This window comes from Sciurus vulgaris (assembly GCF_902686455.1).
Source record: "Sciurus vulgaris genome assembly, chromosome: 2".
Classification (NCBI taxonomy): Eukaryota; Metazoa; Chordata; class Mammalia; order Rodentia; family Sciuridae; genus Sciurus; species Sciurus vulgaris.
Window position 1 is genome coordinate 183,570,694 of NC_136462.1, and position 15,492 is coordinate 183,586,185.

A 15,492-nucleotide genomic window follows, 5' to 3' on the forward strand; every position below is an offset into this window, starting at 1 on the left:
CCTCCCGATGGGCCTGACCTTGCTGTCCCCTTCCTGGCAGCGGGTGGGTGGAGACTGTCCAGGATAGAATTGGGTGGTGCCCTCCTGGGATGCCTTCTCTCCGTGCGCTCCCTGTCTTCAGGGGTGGGGAGGGGCTGGGGTGCTCTACTCTGGTGTCGGCTGGGACGAGCCACACTTCAAGCCACACTTTGCTTTCTAACCTCATTTCTCTCCCCTCCCTATTAGATTCGCCAGAGGGTCCACCAGATCCTAAACATGCGAGGAAGCTCCATCAAAATTGTCAGGCACATCATCAAGGGTGAGTGGATGTGCTTGTGTCTGGGCTCTGGGAATTATGTGCCACTCGCACTGTGTCTCTTCGGTGTCCCTGGTGTCTGGGACACGCTGGCACACAGCGTGTTCTGCACTGGAAGCTGTGTGTACAGGTCGTCTTCATCAGAACTCTCAAGATTAACCCGTTTGTCTCTACCTCTGACCCTCCAGTCCCAGGATGTAAACACACACCAGATAAGAAGCGTGAGGGCTCAGAAATATTTGTTTAAAAACTTATTTTTTAAAAAAGCAAAACAAAGGGCTGGGTCTGGAGCTCAGTGGTGGAGCACTTGCCTAGCATTTGTGAGGCACTGGGTTCAATCCACAGCACCACATAAAATAATAAATAAAATAAAGGTTTTGGATCCACCTATAACTAAAAACATTTTTTAAATCTAGTTCCTAACTATATAGTGGAATGAAAGAAAACAAAAATATAACCAGAAATAGCTGGAAATAAGCAAGCCAGGAAGCAGACTTCCAGGCAGTGTGGTGTAGTAGAAAGAATATTCCCATCGTCCGGCCCGAGCCCCACCTCCCCCTGCTGGGTGAGTGCAGTCACTCACGTTTGTGTATTTTCCTGTGAAAAAGAAGACATTTTGCAAATGTTGCATAAGGTACTGCCTCACATGGTAAGCGCTCAGCCACTTTGAGTCTCCTTCCGTCCTTCACCGCCCCTTGGACTCCCCCAATGCCCTTGGGCCTTTGGCTGGACCTGCCTCAGCTGGAGTGGCTCTGGAGAGGCCTTCAGCCTGCAAGCAAGCCTCAGTCACAAAGCAGAGCCACTCGGGCACTTGGGTAGCACAGACCGACACATGTGGGTGGTGTTTGGCTGCAGACACTGCAGTACTGGTGGCATCAGGGTTTGTAGAGTCCAGATGGGCTGGGTGACCAGTCTCCCTCCATGGCCCTTGTTCTGCCCATTTCTAAGATGGGGGGCTGGACTGGCCTTCCTCACAGTGCTGACCTTGAAGTGCTCCAGGGCTCCTGGGCCTGCATCCTTGCTCTGCCACCTACTGTGGTACTCCAGGCAGGGGACCCAGGTGCTGTGGACCTGAGGCTTGAAGGAGATGCTTGAGGTGGTGTATGGGTCCTTAACAAACTCTCAGTAAATGCTAGTTAGTGTGATGTTATGAGATGTCATGATAGTCTTCCTCATCATTGTCATCAGTGAGGCGTGGCTTAAGTCCTGTGGGAAGCCTTTGGAGAATAAGCGGCACTGAGCTTGTCTGTGGGTCTGGGACAGGGACATTCTAGGAAGAAGGAACAGTGAGGGCACAGGGCTAGAAGTCACATGCCCAGCATAGCCCTCCAGGCAGGTGACATGGCAAACCCTGTGCGTGTGCCTGTTGCAGACAGGACGTGAGGCCTCAATCTGTTGTTCGGAAGAGGAGGAACCAGCAGCAAGCCCAGCCCTGCAACAGAGCCAGGGTGTTCCTTCAGGTCTCGGTGCCAGGTCCATGTGGATTCCGCTGCAGCCCTTCTGCCTCCTCCCTAGGTATAGCCGTGGTGTCTCGCAACTACAGCCTTTAAGTGGCATTTACTTTTAACGCCCACATGTGCAATTAGAACTTTCATTACTTCGCACTCTCCTGTCTTCCATCTCTGTGATCAAAACAGTGATCTCTATGAGGGAAGGAGTCTTGGCGGTAGTAGGTGGGTCTTTTTCTTCCTCGAACCCTGCTGTGCATAACTGAGGTTGTTCAGAGCGCCCTACTGTCAGGAGCCATCCCCCCCATACATCCTGGTTCATTCCCTGCTGCTGTCACAGCTGGAGGCTGAGCAGACCTTGTCTGCAGGGTCTGGGCAGGCAGATACGGAGGAGCAGGTGAGAGGCCTGTGCAGGCGCCGTCTCCCTCCCAGCACCCTGCCCCTCTCCCCTGGGACCTTCTTCCCCCACCTCCATCAGACCCTTGTACCCTCCTTCCAGCCCAAGTCCAGCCTTCTCCCCATCTTTCTTTGCAGCCAGTCCTTCAGTGAGTCCCGCCAGTTCTGCCTCCAAACTCAGGCTTGAAACTCAGCACTCCTCTCTCTACTTCCCCATCCTGGCACCCCATTTATTTCCTTCTGAGCCCTTATCACAACCTGTCCTTGTCTTATTTATGGATTTGCTTACCCACTCGATAACTCTTACATTAAAACGTAAGCCCTGTGACTCAGGGTCACCATCTGCCTGGTTCACCACCTCGCCTCAGCTCCTAGGCCATCAGGCTCACAATGGAAACCCAACAGATACCTTAAACACTGCATGAATGTCAATTGGCAGATGTTCCCTGAGCCTCCTTAGGACTAAGCAGGCACAGGACTGGGTACCGTCTCAGAGCACCTGCCTACAGCCTCCTGGGGTGTGTGATGAAGTGCGCAGGAACCTCTCAGGGGCTTTGCTCAGCGCCAGGTGCTGCATCCGGTACTAGAGACACCATGAGCCAGCAAGGCCCTGTCCTTGCAGCGTTCACAGTCTGGTAATCACAAGGTGATAGGTGCTGCGTTGGAGTTGTGAACGGTGTTAAGGGAGTGGAGCAGCCATGGAGCAGAGGAGAGGGCAGCAGCCCCTCCCAGGGCTGGGAGTGGTGTCCCAGAGGAAGGGCATCTGGGAGGAGGCAGGCTCAGAGCAGGACAGGACTGGCAGCTATAGTCAGGACTCCAGAGGTCCATCTGGAGTGGCTGGAGCATTGGGGGAGGGGGCTTGCTGGGCAGGGATCGTGAGTTCGGTGGGGTGCATAGTGGGTCTGGGGTACAAGTAGTGACTGCGTCCCTTGGTTGGCTAGCAGCCAACAGATGTTCTCATTAGAGCTCAGGAGAGATGCTACTGGGTGTCATTAGAGAAGAGGTGATATTTAAAGCTGGGAACAGAATGCCCAGGGATTGAAGATGCCTCGACATGGTGCTGACCATTGAAATAGAGAGTTCTCCACGGCTCAAGGGTTGTGATAAAGGGCTCAGCCCCCTCTTCCTGGCAAGACCCTGACACATGCCAGGGGAAGCCCATCTCTGGTGCCCGTGCAGCGTGGCTGCGACTGAGCAGCCCCTGGACACAGCAAGCAAAGACTCTCAGGACAGGTGCCGCAACCGTGGGAGGGCAGCATCGGGGTCACGGGGCACGTGCCGTGGGTTGGAGGCTGGCTCTGCAGGCCCCCTCCAGCCTCTGGGGTTCCTTCCACTCCTTCCCCCTCCTCCACCCTCCTTCCATCAAAAGGCCTGAAAAAACAAAGCCTCATGAAGAGAAGCAGCTCACCAGCCTGTCCTCTTTGACTTTAATTCTGTTTTTCAGTTTGGGTTGCTTCCTTTTTTTTTTTAAACATACTAATTAGATGCAAGCTTTTTTCTTTGATTTTATGGCCTACATATTTCCTAAGTTTTGCTGGCAGGATGACAGCTGATGTATCCCTTGAGGTCGCAGGAAAACGCTGATGAGGCAGACCCAGCAGGGGTCTTTTCCCAGGATTTTCAGTCCCTTCTCGGGAGTTTCCCCCTCCCTTTCTGGCGGGGGTGCCAGAGGAGCTGGAGTAATTGATGCTCCGTGAGTCCCTCCTTCTGCAGCCTGCCTACTCGGCTTCTGAGATGGGCCTTCCCTGGAACAGGCTGCAGCTCTGGGCCTCAGGACAGCGGTCCCTCTTGGGGACCCAGGGTCTGGGGACTGAGACGCCCACAGAGAAGGGTAGGTCAGGCTGGGCTCCACAAGGACAGCTGCAGGCTTCTTGCCTTTACCTGTCTCGTGCTGGCACAGTGCCAAGTGGGACCTCAGCCTTCTCTGTTCATCCAGAAGTACAGGGACCCTCACTGAGCACCTGCTGCGGTCAGGCTTTTGATGCCCACTAGCTCTGATCCTCCAACAACCCTAGGAAATGGAATGAGCTCCATTTTGCAGATAAGGAAACTGAGGCACTCTGAAGTTAGGTGATGTCACCTGCCTCACTGGTAATGTTGGACACTGGACACAGATGCGTACAGAACTGTCTGTGGTGGTGCTTCCATCTTGCAGAAAGGAGGGTTCCAGCTGAGTTATTGGCTCTTGTGTGCCGTCAGGGCTTTGAGCAGGAAAAGAAAATTGAGGGCATCCAATTCAAAGAGCACCCCCTTGGCATCACAGGGAAGGTGGGCTCCTGCAATGAAGGAGACCCTTAGGAGGCTGTGTCCCTGGGGGCTTCTAGACCCCTCCCACGATCACAAAGCAGCATGAAGCCAGTGCCGGGTGCAGAGACGTGGGAATGCAGAGAGCATGACGATCCCACTGAGACGACGGGGGCTCGAAGCCCCAGCGAGGCCTACAGAGCGCGGCGCTGGCTTTAGGAGCTGTAGTCAGACACCTGGCAGAGGCGCATCGCCGCCGCCTGACCACAGACGCTTTCCTCTTGCGGACCTGAAACCCTGCTTCCCCCTGTGTCTGCTGAGCCTTGTCTACTCTCTGCCTTGGCGACTGAGGTGGCGCCAGTCACAGGCAGGTGTGAATGTACGTAACAGGGCGTCTCCCTGAATACCGCTGAGGCCCGTGACCCTGGGGACATGGTAGCATGAATGCTCATCACTGGACGCCCTGTCCAGTCTCCTAAGTGTTTGAGTCCTCGTGAAAGTCGTCGAGGCCACGTGGACGTGGGGAGCAGCCAAGCTGCGTGCCGAGGAGCGCTGGTTCCAACCCCTTTCCTGGTGACAGGGTGAGCCAGAGGCTTCATTGGCTTTCAGGAATTGGCCCCGACCCTTTGATTTGCTTGTGTTCTTTATGGCTGCAAATCCCTTGGAAGCCCATAAACCTGTACTTCCTTGTTGCTTTGGGGTTCTTGGTAACCCCAGCTTTGCCTCTGTGGTTTTAAAGCTGCAGAAACTGGTAGAATTAATCTTTTAATGACATGACGTGTGTGTGACGTGTGCCTGGACATGGCTCCTGTGGCCACTAGGTCTTTGGAGGCGGGAGAGGCTCCTGAAGAGAGGCCTGTTAGCCCTCTGCCAACTGCCTTGACTGGACTGAGGCTTTCAGGATGCGCCGCCTCGGACACGGAGGTGTGGTGCGAAGGAGGGGGAAGGAGCCACCGGAGAGCCCTGCGGCAGGACTGCAGATCTGCCCGGCTCCCTGGCCCCTGCTTCCTGCTGGCTAATCCTGGGCAGCCACCTGCCCTCTCCAGGCTGCAGAGTCGTGGTGAGGACCAGGCGAGCGCCTGAGTGTGAAGCGCCTGCATGTGGGCAGGCATCCGAGAGCTGGAAGAATGCCAGCTGTGTCCCTGATGAGTCAGTGTCCCCAGGCACCCGGGGCAGTGAGCAGAACAGGGACGCACAGTCCAGCCTCATCTCCGTCTCTGTGTAACTTTGGGCAAGTACTGGATGACATGCCTGAGCCTTGATGTCCTTCTCTGGACAGAAGCAGACCTGAAGTAAACTCCGTTCCCCCAGGAAGGCTCTGCGGCCGGACGCTGGGACCGAGGGCCTACCCAGTCAACGCTGGGGCCTGCCTTCCTTGGCCCGAGCTGGTGGGGAAGCCCCCAGATTCTGGGGCCTCCTGGGGGCTGGCTGTCATGTGCTTTATTAACAGCTAACATGTTCCCAGGATTCTGGGGACCTGACCCGGCTAGCACTGTGAGCCAAAGAAGGACCTCCCCATGGACCACACCCCACACCCGGCAGTGTTCCCCTAGAGAAGTGTGGCCTTTAAACCTTCCAAGTTCATCGTTGTCATTCAGGCCTCTTTGTTGGATCTGAAGGATCTTCCCAGTTCCTATTTCATGACTTCAAGGGTTTTCAGTGTGAAAGTACTGGCTTTCCTCCTCCCTTCCCGCATTCTTCCTCATGCACTGTGTTAGGGGAGAGCAGTAAGGCCCGGGGCCCAGGTCTGAACCGGGCTCGTGAGCGCTGTTCCAGGTCCCTGCCCTGGAGGACAGCACTCCCCATCACCAGCCTCCGTGTCCCCCGCTCTTAACATAAACAGAACAGCTTGTACTCCATGTCTGAATAGTAAACCTGCTGTCTAAAGTTTGCTTTAATATTTATGCGTTCGGCACTGCTGCCTGTTTGTGAGCTCCATCAAAGCCTTATTATACGGGCGTTTGAAACTGCTGGGCAAGTAGCGCAGGGAGCCTGCGTGCCACCTCCACACGCCCGCCCGCCTCGTCCCCCGGCTCGGCCCTCGTCGGCCTGGCCCCCACCCCGTGGTTCTCCCTTCATCTAGCATCTCTCCCTTCCGTACACACACGAAAGAGAACTCTTCCAAGACCTCTGGGAAGGATCTGTTCAATATTTATAAACTGCTGCAGCAGCTCTAATAACCAGGAGGTAGCAGCTCCACCAAGATGGGCTCCCAGTAGGACTCTCCTTGAGAACAAAGCGTGAGGCGGGCGCGGGCGGGGCGTGGGTGCTGGTGCTGCTCGGACCCGGCCCGGCCCTGGACCCTCGGGGCTGCAGTCAGCTTCTGAGAGCCCTGTAGCCCCACCCCACACTGTCCTGGCCACCGAGTCCCCTTCACCACCCCCTGCCCCTCCAGGGTCCTACCTCTTCACGAGGACACCGTGCTCTGATGCCACCAGGCAGGTGTCTCTCTCGAGTGCTCACAGGCAGGCGCTTCTCCTAGGGGGTGGGAGCAGGCAGGGCAGGACATGGCTCAAGTGAGAGGGTGCTACTCAGGGGACCAGCGCACCCAGGGGACTTTCACTGCCTCCAGCCCCTCACCCAGGCTGGGCGTGGGCAGGCTGTCGCAGTTCTCTGCGGGCCCCAGTTTCCTCTGAGCTGAGCGACGTTCTCCCCTGTGCAGGGCTGCAGGGTAAACCCGCAGCGTCCTGGCCACTTGTGTGGAAGTGACTCTCCTCCCGCAGGACCGGCCATCTGGCCTCGTCCCCTTCCTGTGGCCTGAGTGACCACGAAGCCTCGCCCAGAGGAGGGCTCTGTGAGCAGGGCGGCCTGCGTTGTTCCGGGCCCTGGAGAGGCTTTGGTTGCTTCTGCTCGCGTGTCCGAGAGCAGGTCCCTCCCGGGAAGCCGGCTGCTCTGTTGGAAAACCTCAGCGCCCCTCCCGCCCGGATCCGAGGACATTAGGAGAGCAAGTGTTAGTTCAATCCATTAAGGCTCCTGCTTCCCAACCGTGCCTCGGGGGGTATTAAATGCTCTGATGGTCATTTCTCTCCTGGGGCAGCAACGGTGTCACTTACACGTGAGTAAGAGACACCACTTCACAGCCTCAGAACCTTCTCCTGAGGCTCCCCTGCGGCCCCCGTCACCCCGCCCTCTCCTCCATTTGCCGTTAGAGGTGATGGATGCCCCTAACAGAGGAGGAGGAGGACTTCCCGGGGAGACACAGCTGGCACACGTCTGAATCCCGGATCTCATTTTCCGGCACATGTCCAAAGCACGAAAGAGGAAGGGGTAGGAATGAAGAGGTGGCTGGAGTGCCGTGTCCTGAGCGTGGAGGGTGGGGCCGCGCTTCCTCCCCTCCCTACCTGGACTAGCAGCGGTTGATCACGCAGCAGCCTCAGACCAGTTCTCCCTCTTGTTCCGTCCCAGGCCAGGGACTGTGCCAGCAAGTGGCTGTCCTAGCCAGCTGGCTCGACCATGGCCACCACACCCCGCTGCCCAGTGGAATATAGTAGTGAGACCCGCGCCTGACCTTGATGTGGCCCCAGAGGCAGGCCCACGTGTGACAGAGCCCAAGCAGCCTGAGCACAGGCGCGGGAGAGGCGGCCAGGCAGCTTGCTCAGAGGTGCCTCTGGAGGTGGCCTTGCAGGCTGTGAGGACGTCCCTACGTGACGTCACCAGGCTGAGCAGAGGAGGTTCAGGAGGAAACGAGAGTTCCTTGAACATGGCGTCAGAGGTTGCTTAGGGTTGAGGTCAGACGGGATTCCAGCTCACCCCATGACATTGCCCTGTCTGCCTGTGAGTGCAGGCAAGGCACCCACAGAGCGCCGTGGGAGGTGGGTCCCCTCGTTCCCCTTCCCTTCCACTCCATCCTTAAGACCTGGTGGTAGAAGTCACTGCCGGAAGCCCAGGGCCACCAGGTGTTGGGAGGTCTTGGCGGACTGCAACCGGGTTAGGCACCTGCACTCTCCACGGTGCCCCGGGCCCCTGGGGTGCTCTGCTCCCACACCCCTTCCCACGGCCCCTTGGGCTCCTCTCTCCCTGCCTTCCCCAGGGCACCCAGCTGTTTGATTCTCCTGTGGGTGGCCATGTCCCCACAGCCCCCACAACCCTCCACTCCTCTCCTGTTGGTGTGGAAACCTGTCCCCTCCATCCTTGGGGAACCCTGCTCGTTGTCACCTTCCCACCACTTCTGTCACATTTCTTGGTGATTTCATGTCCACATCTCTCACATTCACTTCCAGTCCTCCTTCAGAACACGTCAGGAACTGAGTTCGGCTCCCCTCCACCACCAGCTGCTTGGTCCCAGCCCCTGACCCCGGGGTGTCTCCTACACGAGGCTGAAGGAATCTGGGAAAAGGCAGATTCTCAGTCCTTTGCCCAGAACCCCCAGACAGATTCCCACCAAGTCCCTACACAGCCCGGGCTTTCCCCGCCCTCTGGTCCTGGGCTCCGGCATCACGGACCTGCTTGCCAACCTCGGATGGGTCAAGGTGGTCCCCCCTCGGAGCCCTGCACATGGTCCTGAGCCTTACGCAGGTCTTCAGCCTCCTCTTCCCCAGGAGCCTCCGGCAGCCATCCTGCGTGTTTTATCTGCGTCTTGGTGTGTCGTCCTCTCTAGAAAGTAGGCTGTGCGCGAGCAGAGATTTCCGTCCACTTTGGTCATTGTGTTCCCATCGCCACAGGTGATGGTGTACGTCAGCGTCACCCGGAGGACTCAGTGAACTCAGGTTGCCAGCCCTACCCTCAGGCTTCCTGTTGAGGGTGGCTGGAGTGGACCCAAGATTTGCATTTCTAGCAAGTTCCACTCTCTGCTGCTGGTCAGGTCCACGCTCTGAGAGCCACTGACCGGGAACGGTGCTTGCCTAGTGGCATCAGCCTCTGCCCGTCCCTGCTGCGGTAACAGAATACCTGAGACCAGAGAGTTTTGTGAGAACAGAATTCTTTCCTCACAGTTCTGAAGGCTGGGATGTCCTGGGTCACAGTGCTAGCCTTTGGTGTCTGTCCAGTGAGTGCCAGAAGGTCAAGGATGCTGTGTCCTCTCGTTGCAAAGGGCAGGAGGACAGAGGCCTGGCTAGCTCCCTGGAGCCTTTAGTAAGGGTCCGATTCCATCCAGGAAGTCGGAGCCCCGTCACCACCTAGCTGGGGATTGAACGTCAGGGTGAATGTTGGAAGGGACACGTTCAGGCACAGCAGCATCCACTAGGTGTGTGCTGGGGACACGGGCCACCCAGCCTCTCGAGCGCGTGCCTGCAATACGGCCTAACCCTGTCCTTGTCTCCCTAGAGTACGCAGAGAACATCGGGGACGGCCGGAGCCCAGAGTTCCGGGAGAACGAGCAAAAGCGCATCGTGGGCTTGCTGGAGAACTTCTAGAAGGCTCAGCCACGCATGTGGACTCTCGCCGCTTCCCTCCCAGAAACCATTTTTACACCTCTCTGTGTGGCTTTGGACACATTAAAGCTAGTTTTGGAATCCCTGGGCTGGCCTTCTCTGTAGCGAAGCCTCCCCCTGACCTTCTCCCTGTGCTCGCACGGCAGCTGGCCCCGGGCACAAGGGAGACTAGCGCCGTCTGTCCCCCGAAGGGCGTGGACCGTGGGCCTCCCCCGGGCTTCTGCCCAGGCGTGGAGAGGCTGCGAGTGAGGCGAGCAGGTTCCAGGCGCATCTTCAGGTCAGCAGTAGCCTAATGCCCTGTCCTGGTTCTTGCGTCGCTCCCTCACCTGTCTCACCCTCAGGTGTGAGGTGCGGTCACTACAAGAAGCGTGGCAGTTAGGCGTTCTGAGAGAAAGGCCACGCGCAGTCACCGTGATCGCAGTCTGGTGTCGGAGTGCACCGATTCGTCTCTGAACCAGGCCATCACCTGGGCGTTCCTGTAGGAAACAGCTTCACAGGGTTCAGGACCATTGGCGAGGAGGCCCGCCCCGGACAGTGGCAGCAGATCTCCGTGTGGCCTGGCCCTGCTGACTTAAGCTCCCAGGCAGTTCTGAGCACAGAACGGAGGCCTTGACAAATCCCCACTGACCGCCAGCCAGCAGCAGCTGGGGCTCTGACCAGAGTGTCTCTCCACCAGGCGGAGCTGGTGGGGAGGCCATCCTGGCTGAGCAGCAGCCCAGCCGCGGAGGCACCGCAGGTGCATTGGCCACGGGCCTCCAGGTCTCCACACAGGAACAGCCTCACCCGTCTGCCTGGGAGTGAGAGCTGGTCACCTCCTCAGCAGAGCAGCAGTCTGCGGCGTGGCCCAGTCCAGCCCCAGAGAGGAGTGAGTCCTATGCCCAGAGACCAGCGCAGCACTCCTGGCAGCAAGATGGCGTCAGGGGATGCCACACCTTGTGCCAGGCCCGAGCAACAGCTCGCCACTCACCAAAGCCCAAGAGACATGGCTGCAAGCAGCCATCACTGCCCGGCCAGTCAGCGGGACAGGTGAGGTCAGTCTGCCATCCCAGCTGGTTCGCACCCTGCGCCACACCCATCTTTGGGCTGCTGGTGAAGAGTGAGGCCAGCTCCGCCCATCCGGGCTCCCGTGCAGCCTGTGGGAAGCCAGGCCATGAGACCAGCATCCCAGCAGAGGGCCCCGTGCTCCCGCCCACCCCAGAGGCAGATAGCTGAGCAGTCACACCCGGATGCCCGCCCCAGGCCCCTTGCCTGACACTCGTCCTCTCCAAGTGTGCCCTAGCCCTGCTGACACAGTCACCCCCCATTCCAGAAAGCCAGGATAGATCTCACAGGGTCACTAACAAACAGCCCAAGGTCCTACAGCCAATAAGCAGCAGAATCTACATTCAAGGCGAGTCTGCCACTGCATGGTCCCTGCGCTCCCCTCCAGAGCCACCTCTATCGGGAAGACAATCGCGGATCACTGGCTGACATCGCGCTTCGATCTGCCCCTCCGTCAATAAAAGGCTTAATAAATTCGCAGCACAGAACACGTCCACACGTAACCTACGGAGTCCTGGGCTTTTCAGCTAAAGTTAGCACTTCAGAGATCATTACCCCCGGGCTTGTATTTTCTTTTGACATTGTGTTGGGTTTCTAACCAGGTAGTTCTTGCACATGGTCCAGAAGTTCAGACTAATAAGATACACAGTGAGGAGGCTGCCCCGTCCGGGTCTTCCCTGCCTCTGAAGGCAGCCCCTGCCACCTGACAGTCCCCCAGGGTCCTGTGCAGCACTTTTCCAGCCGTCTGCTTCCACAGCCTGTCGGAAGCCAGCCCAGGGAGAGGGGTTTCATCATCTCCAGGCTGCTGCAGCCAGCATCGCTGTGCGTGGCCCTGCCTGCTGTGTACATTGGGGTGCCTCCTAAGATCCTGTTTGACCAAAACGTCCCTCTGCTAAAAGCTTATTTGAAGTTACCCCTTTTACAGTTGAGAAGTGCCCCCCTTCTTTCCCTGGGAAGGAGCGTGAGCTGTGATCCTAGGATGGAGAGGGTGCCCCGTCCCAGGTGCAGAGACCTGCAGCACCTCTGCTGATCTTAACAGGCACTACCTTTCAGTACAAGGTAGGCTTGGAACTAACCAGCCCTGGCCTCCTGAGTCCGCTCATGGCCAGCAGAGCCGCTGAAGGCTTCAGCGAGCAGCCCTCCCTCTGGAAGGTACCCTGGGCTCCCAGGGAAGGACGCCTTGCCCCAGGGTGCTGAACTCCATTCTGCTGCGCCCTGGGGAGTCACAAGCTCTCCCCCTCATGCCCAGGGCACCCCAGAGGAGCAGTGTTCCTTTCCTATCCGAACATGGCAACAGTGTCACCTTGCAGCAATATCAGCCACAGTGTCTTCACAAAGGAAGTGGGTGTTCCTTCTCCACCTCCTCCACAGCTGGTGGCCGTGACTCCGGGACTCAGCGGCAGCAAGATGGCCACATCTGATTGAAGGAGATTGGCATGCAGGCTGCATTCCTTCTTTACCTGGGGGGGATACGTTGTCAGGGAAGCTGGAAGCCATCCTTCAGTGGCCCCCATAGCAGCACCGGTGCCCAGGTGGCATCTTCTGCCATTACCGAGAGTGTCAATTTAGTGTCAACAGGGAAACGAGACTCGCTTTCCTAAAGGCAAGGCTTCTTGATGAGATTGTCGCACCCAGCAGTAGAGGTAAAGGCAGACTCACATTTTTCAATCTGTCTTGTTCTTTGGTGCACATGGAAAGTGGTGGGTAGCACAGCGGTGGGCCTCCATTATCTGTGCTGGGAGAAGTGGCAAGCGTTGCTCCACTCCCCTCTTTCTTGATTAGGTAACACATGCCCTTGCTGTAAACTCCTGAAGGCGTAGAAGGACGGGCAAGTGCAAGTCTCCCCGCCAGATGCAGCTCCTGGCCACCCAGCCCCCTCCCTAGAAGCGACCACTGCTGATTAGCTAAAAGTACCCTTTCCCAAGAGGTGGCCTTGGGTGTTTCAAGGGCATAAGAAACACTTTGAACACAAAGGGTGGGCACCTTGCGTTTCACTCCAGGACTACCACACACACCCACAGTTGCCCCCACTCCTTTAATAGCTGAGCTCCGTTGCAAAGCTGTACTATAATTTAGTTAATCGCGTTAATGGACATTTCAGTGGTTTCTGATCCTTGGCTATTACGATGCTGCCGTGAACATCCTTGTATAGAACGTCATTTCACACATGTGTGAGTTTAAATTCCCAAGTAGAATTACTAAGTCAAAGAGAAGGGGCCTTTTTCTCTGGGATATAATTGCTACATCACCCTCTTCTCCACCAGCAACCTGTGCCCGCATCCCCTGCCCACACCCTCGCCAGCGCAGGGCAGCATATCCCACACACCGTTCTAATCTGCGTGTCCCACGTGAGTGAGTCACTCCAGGTCTGGGAGAACAGGTTTACAGGGTGCGTGCCAGGCGAGCCCTTTCCGTGAGCCAAGGACCTCCCTGGAGAGCTGGTCCCACCCATTTCCCTGACTTGGAGGCACTTCCAACGACGACCCTTTTCACAGATGAGGAAACCAGACTAAGCGTCCACGGTCTGGACACTTAGTAGCAGGGCCGAGTGGAGCCTCAGCAGACCCAGCTCCTGACCTCAGAGCTACCCTGTCTCCCACCTGGGGAAGGGCCCAGGAGTCTGGAGAGGTGGTTCAGGACCCAGGGAAGCAGAGTCGTGGGGCCCAGCCCTGCGCCAGCCTGGCCCTCACCTCCACGTGGTCCTGCTCCCTCTGCGCCTCCCCACCCCATGGGGCCCTAGCCAGGTCCCTGCTGGGAATGGGCAGCAGTCACTTGGATGTGGCCCTGGCTACTCTCCAGGGGAAGAGGGATGTCCAAGAAACTTCTAGAAAGTTAGACTTTCCATCTGTGGCAGTGAGGAGCGCCCATCAACATGGCCGCAGAGAGGGAGGCTGCCTGCCTTCCCCAGCCACCCTCTGCTGCCTGTGCCCTGCTCTCTGGAGTCCCTCTGTCTGGGCCACACTGCTTCCTTCCAGATTCTTTGGAAAACTCTGGGAGCACTCACTGTGCCCCAGGCCCACGCCCAGATGCGGTGCACCTACCTTCTGGGCATGGCCACTCGGCTGGATACCACCTGGCAGGAAGAATCATGGACATAGGCCCCTCGCCCCAACCCAATCTTGAAGAACTTCCCCAAAGCCCTGTGTTGGTCACAAGTCTTGAAAACAGGAAGGAGAATGTTCCTTGACACCGGCTAGCCACAAAGGTGGGGGGGGGGGGGGCAGTGGAGAAGGCTCGGTGCCTTCGCCTACCTCACCCCACCCACCTGAGGTGGGCATGGCAGGGCTTAAATGAGCGTCTAGCTGTGACGGAACCAACAGGTTTTGCTGGAGCTGGGGTCCCGTTGGCTGGCCTCACAGGCCAAGTCCTTGTCTCCACTTCCCCAGGCCTTTTAGTCCCCAGAGGAGGCAGGTCCCCATGCAGGGCAATGAAGCTACAGTTCTGACCCCCAGGCAGGGTCCACCCTCTCAGGGTCCTCCGGGAGGTGCCCAGGCCCCCACTGTGCTGACGATAGCCGAGCACGGAGCGAGGCCATGGGCCCCAGTCTGCAGGAGGGCTAGAGGGAGCTGGGTCTGTGCTCGGCCCCCAGAAGCAGCTTTCCGCTCAGGCCCAGGCAGCAGCTGGGGAGAAGCCAGCAGGGATGGATTCTGGCCACAGCTCCCAGGGCCGGAGCCAAGCAGCCCCATCCAGGAATCTCCCAGGAGCACAGGGACAGGAGACCCGGACCCTCAGCTCAGCCCTGCCCCTCCTCTGGGAGCCACGAGATGTCCCTCACCCTCTCAGAATCACTTTTTCAGTCAGGGACAGAAAGCAAGAGTCCCTGAGGGGCCAACCTGGGGAACAGCACATAGACCAGTCCCTGTGGCCACTCGTGGTACCCAGGAATCAGCCACCACCATCCAAACGTCATTCACTGGCCATCCGCCATGAGCCACGTGCAACGTCCCTGCCCCGAGGAGGTCACACCTTGTGGGACAGACCAAGGCAGTAAACACGTAAAGAAATGCATGGGATGATTCCCAAGGGCCACCAGGGAGCAAACAAGGTGCCCAGTGATGGGACAGAGAACAGGGGACTGGCTTTGGGCCCAGTGGTCTGGGAAGTCTTTTCTGAGGCATAAGGTGCCTTTGAGCCTGAGCTAGGTAAATGGTGTAAGGGAGCCAGGCAGCCAAACAGCTGGAGGCAGAGGGGTCTAAGCAGAGGCTCAGGTACAAAGGGCCTGAGGTAGAGATGGAACACCATCACTCTTTAGAAAATAATCAAAGGAGGCCACAGTGGCTAGACCCACGGGTGAGGCAGGAGTCAGTGTAGATGAAGCCAAGACCGAGCTGGGCAGCGGGCATGGCCAAAAAGGGCTGGGGCACTCTGTTCCAGGAGGGGACACCCATGCTTCGGGCCAGGAGCGGCCTGGGGAGGTGCCAAGGGTTCACAAGCCCCAGCACAGGGAGCGGCCCCAGGCTTCCCCAGCACTGGGGCCTGGAAGCAACTCACTGCCCCAGCAGGAGTCGGGGGCCTTGGAGAGAGCTGCTCAGTATATAAATATCTCTAATGAATAAATAGAAGTGCTTTTAGGGCTGGCGGAGTCCTATCATTTCCACCTGCCGTAAAATTTCATTAGAAGCAGGCGCTGCAGGGGAGAGGAACAGCCGCAATAAATCTGCCCGCCCACCCTCAGCCCTGCCTCCCTGCCCAGCCACTC

General features: G+C 57.8%; 1 protein-coding gene and 1 long non-coding RNA gene across 2 annotated transcripts in view; one reads left to right on the forward strand and one right to left on the reverse strand.

The window, feature by feature from the left end:
• The window catches only part of CTNNBL1 (catenin beta like 1), a 151,890-nt gene extending 142,050 nt beyond the window's left edge, over positions 1-9,840 (forward strand). Inside the window, exons 15-16 of the mRNA XM_079126989.1 lie at positions 226-298; positions 9,646-9,840. Coding sequence (XP_078983115.1) covers positions 226-298; positions 9,646-9,734 — 162 coding nt within the window. The 3' untranslated portion in view covers positions 9,735-9,840. The remainder of the gene's footprint in view (positions 1-225; positions 299-9,645) is intronic.
• A 284-nt stretch (positions 9,841-10,124) lies between these two features.
• Positions 10,125-13,415, reverse strand: LOC306654141. The gene is made up of 3 exons (XR_013761884.1): positions 12,453-13,415; positions 12,097-12,253; positions 10,125-10,228 (listed from the first exon to the last, which is right to left on the reverse strand). It is a non-coding gene; the product is annotated as an uncharacterized lncRNA (long non-coding RNA).
• Positions 13,416-15,492: the final 2,077 nt, after the last annotated feature.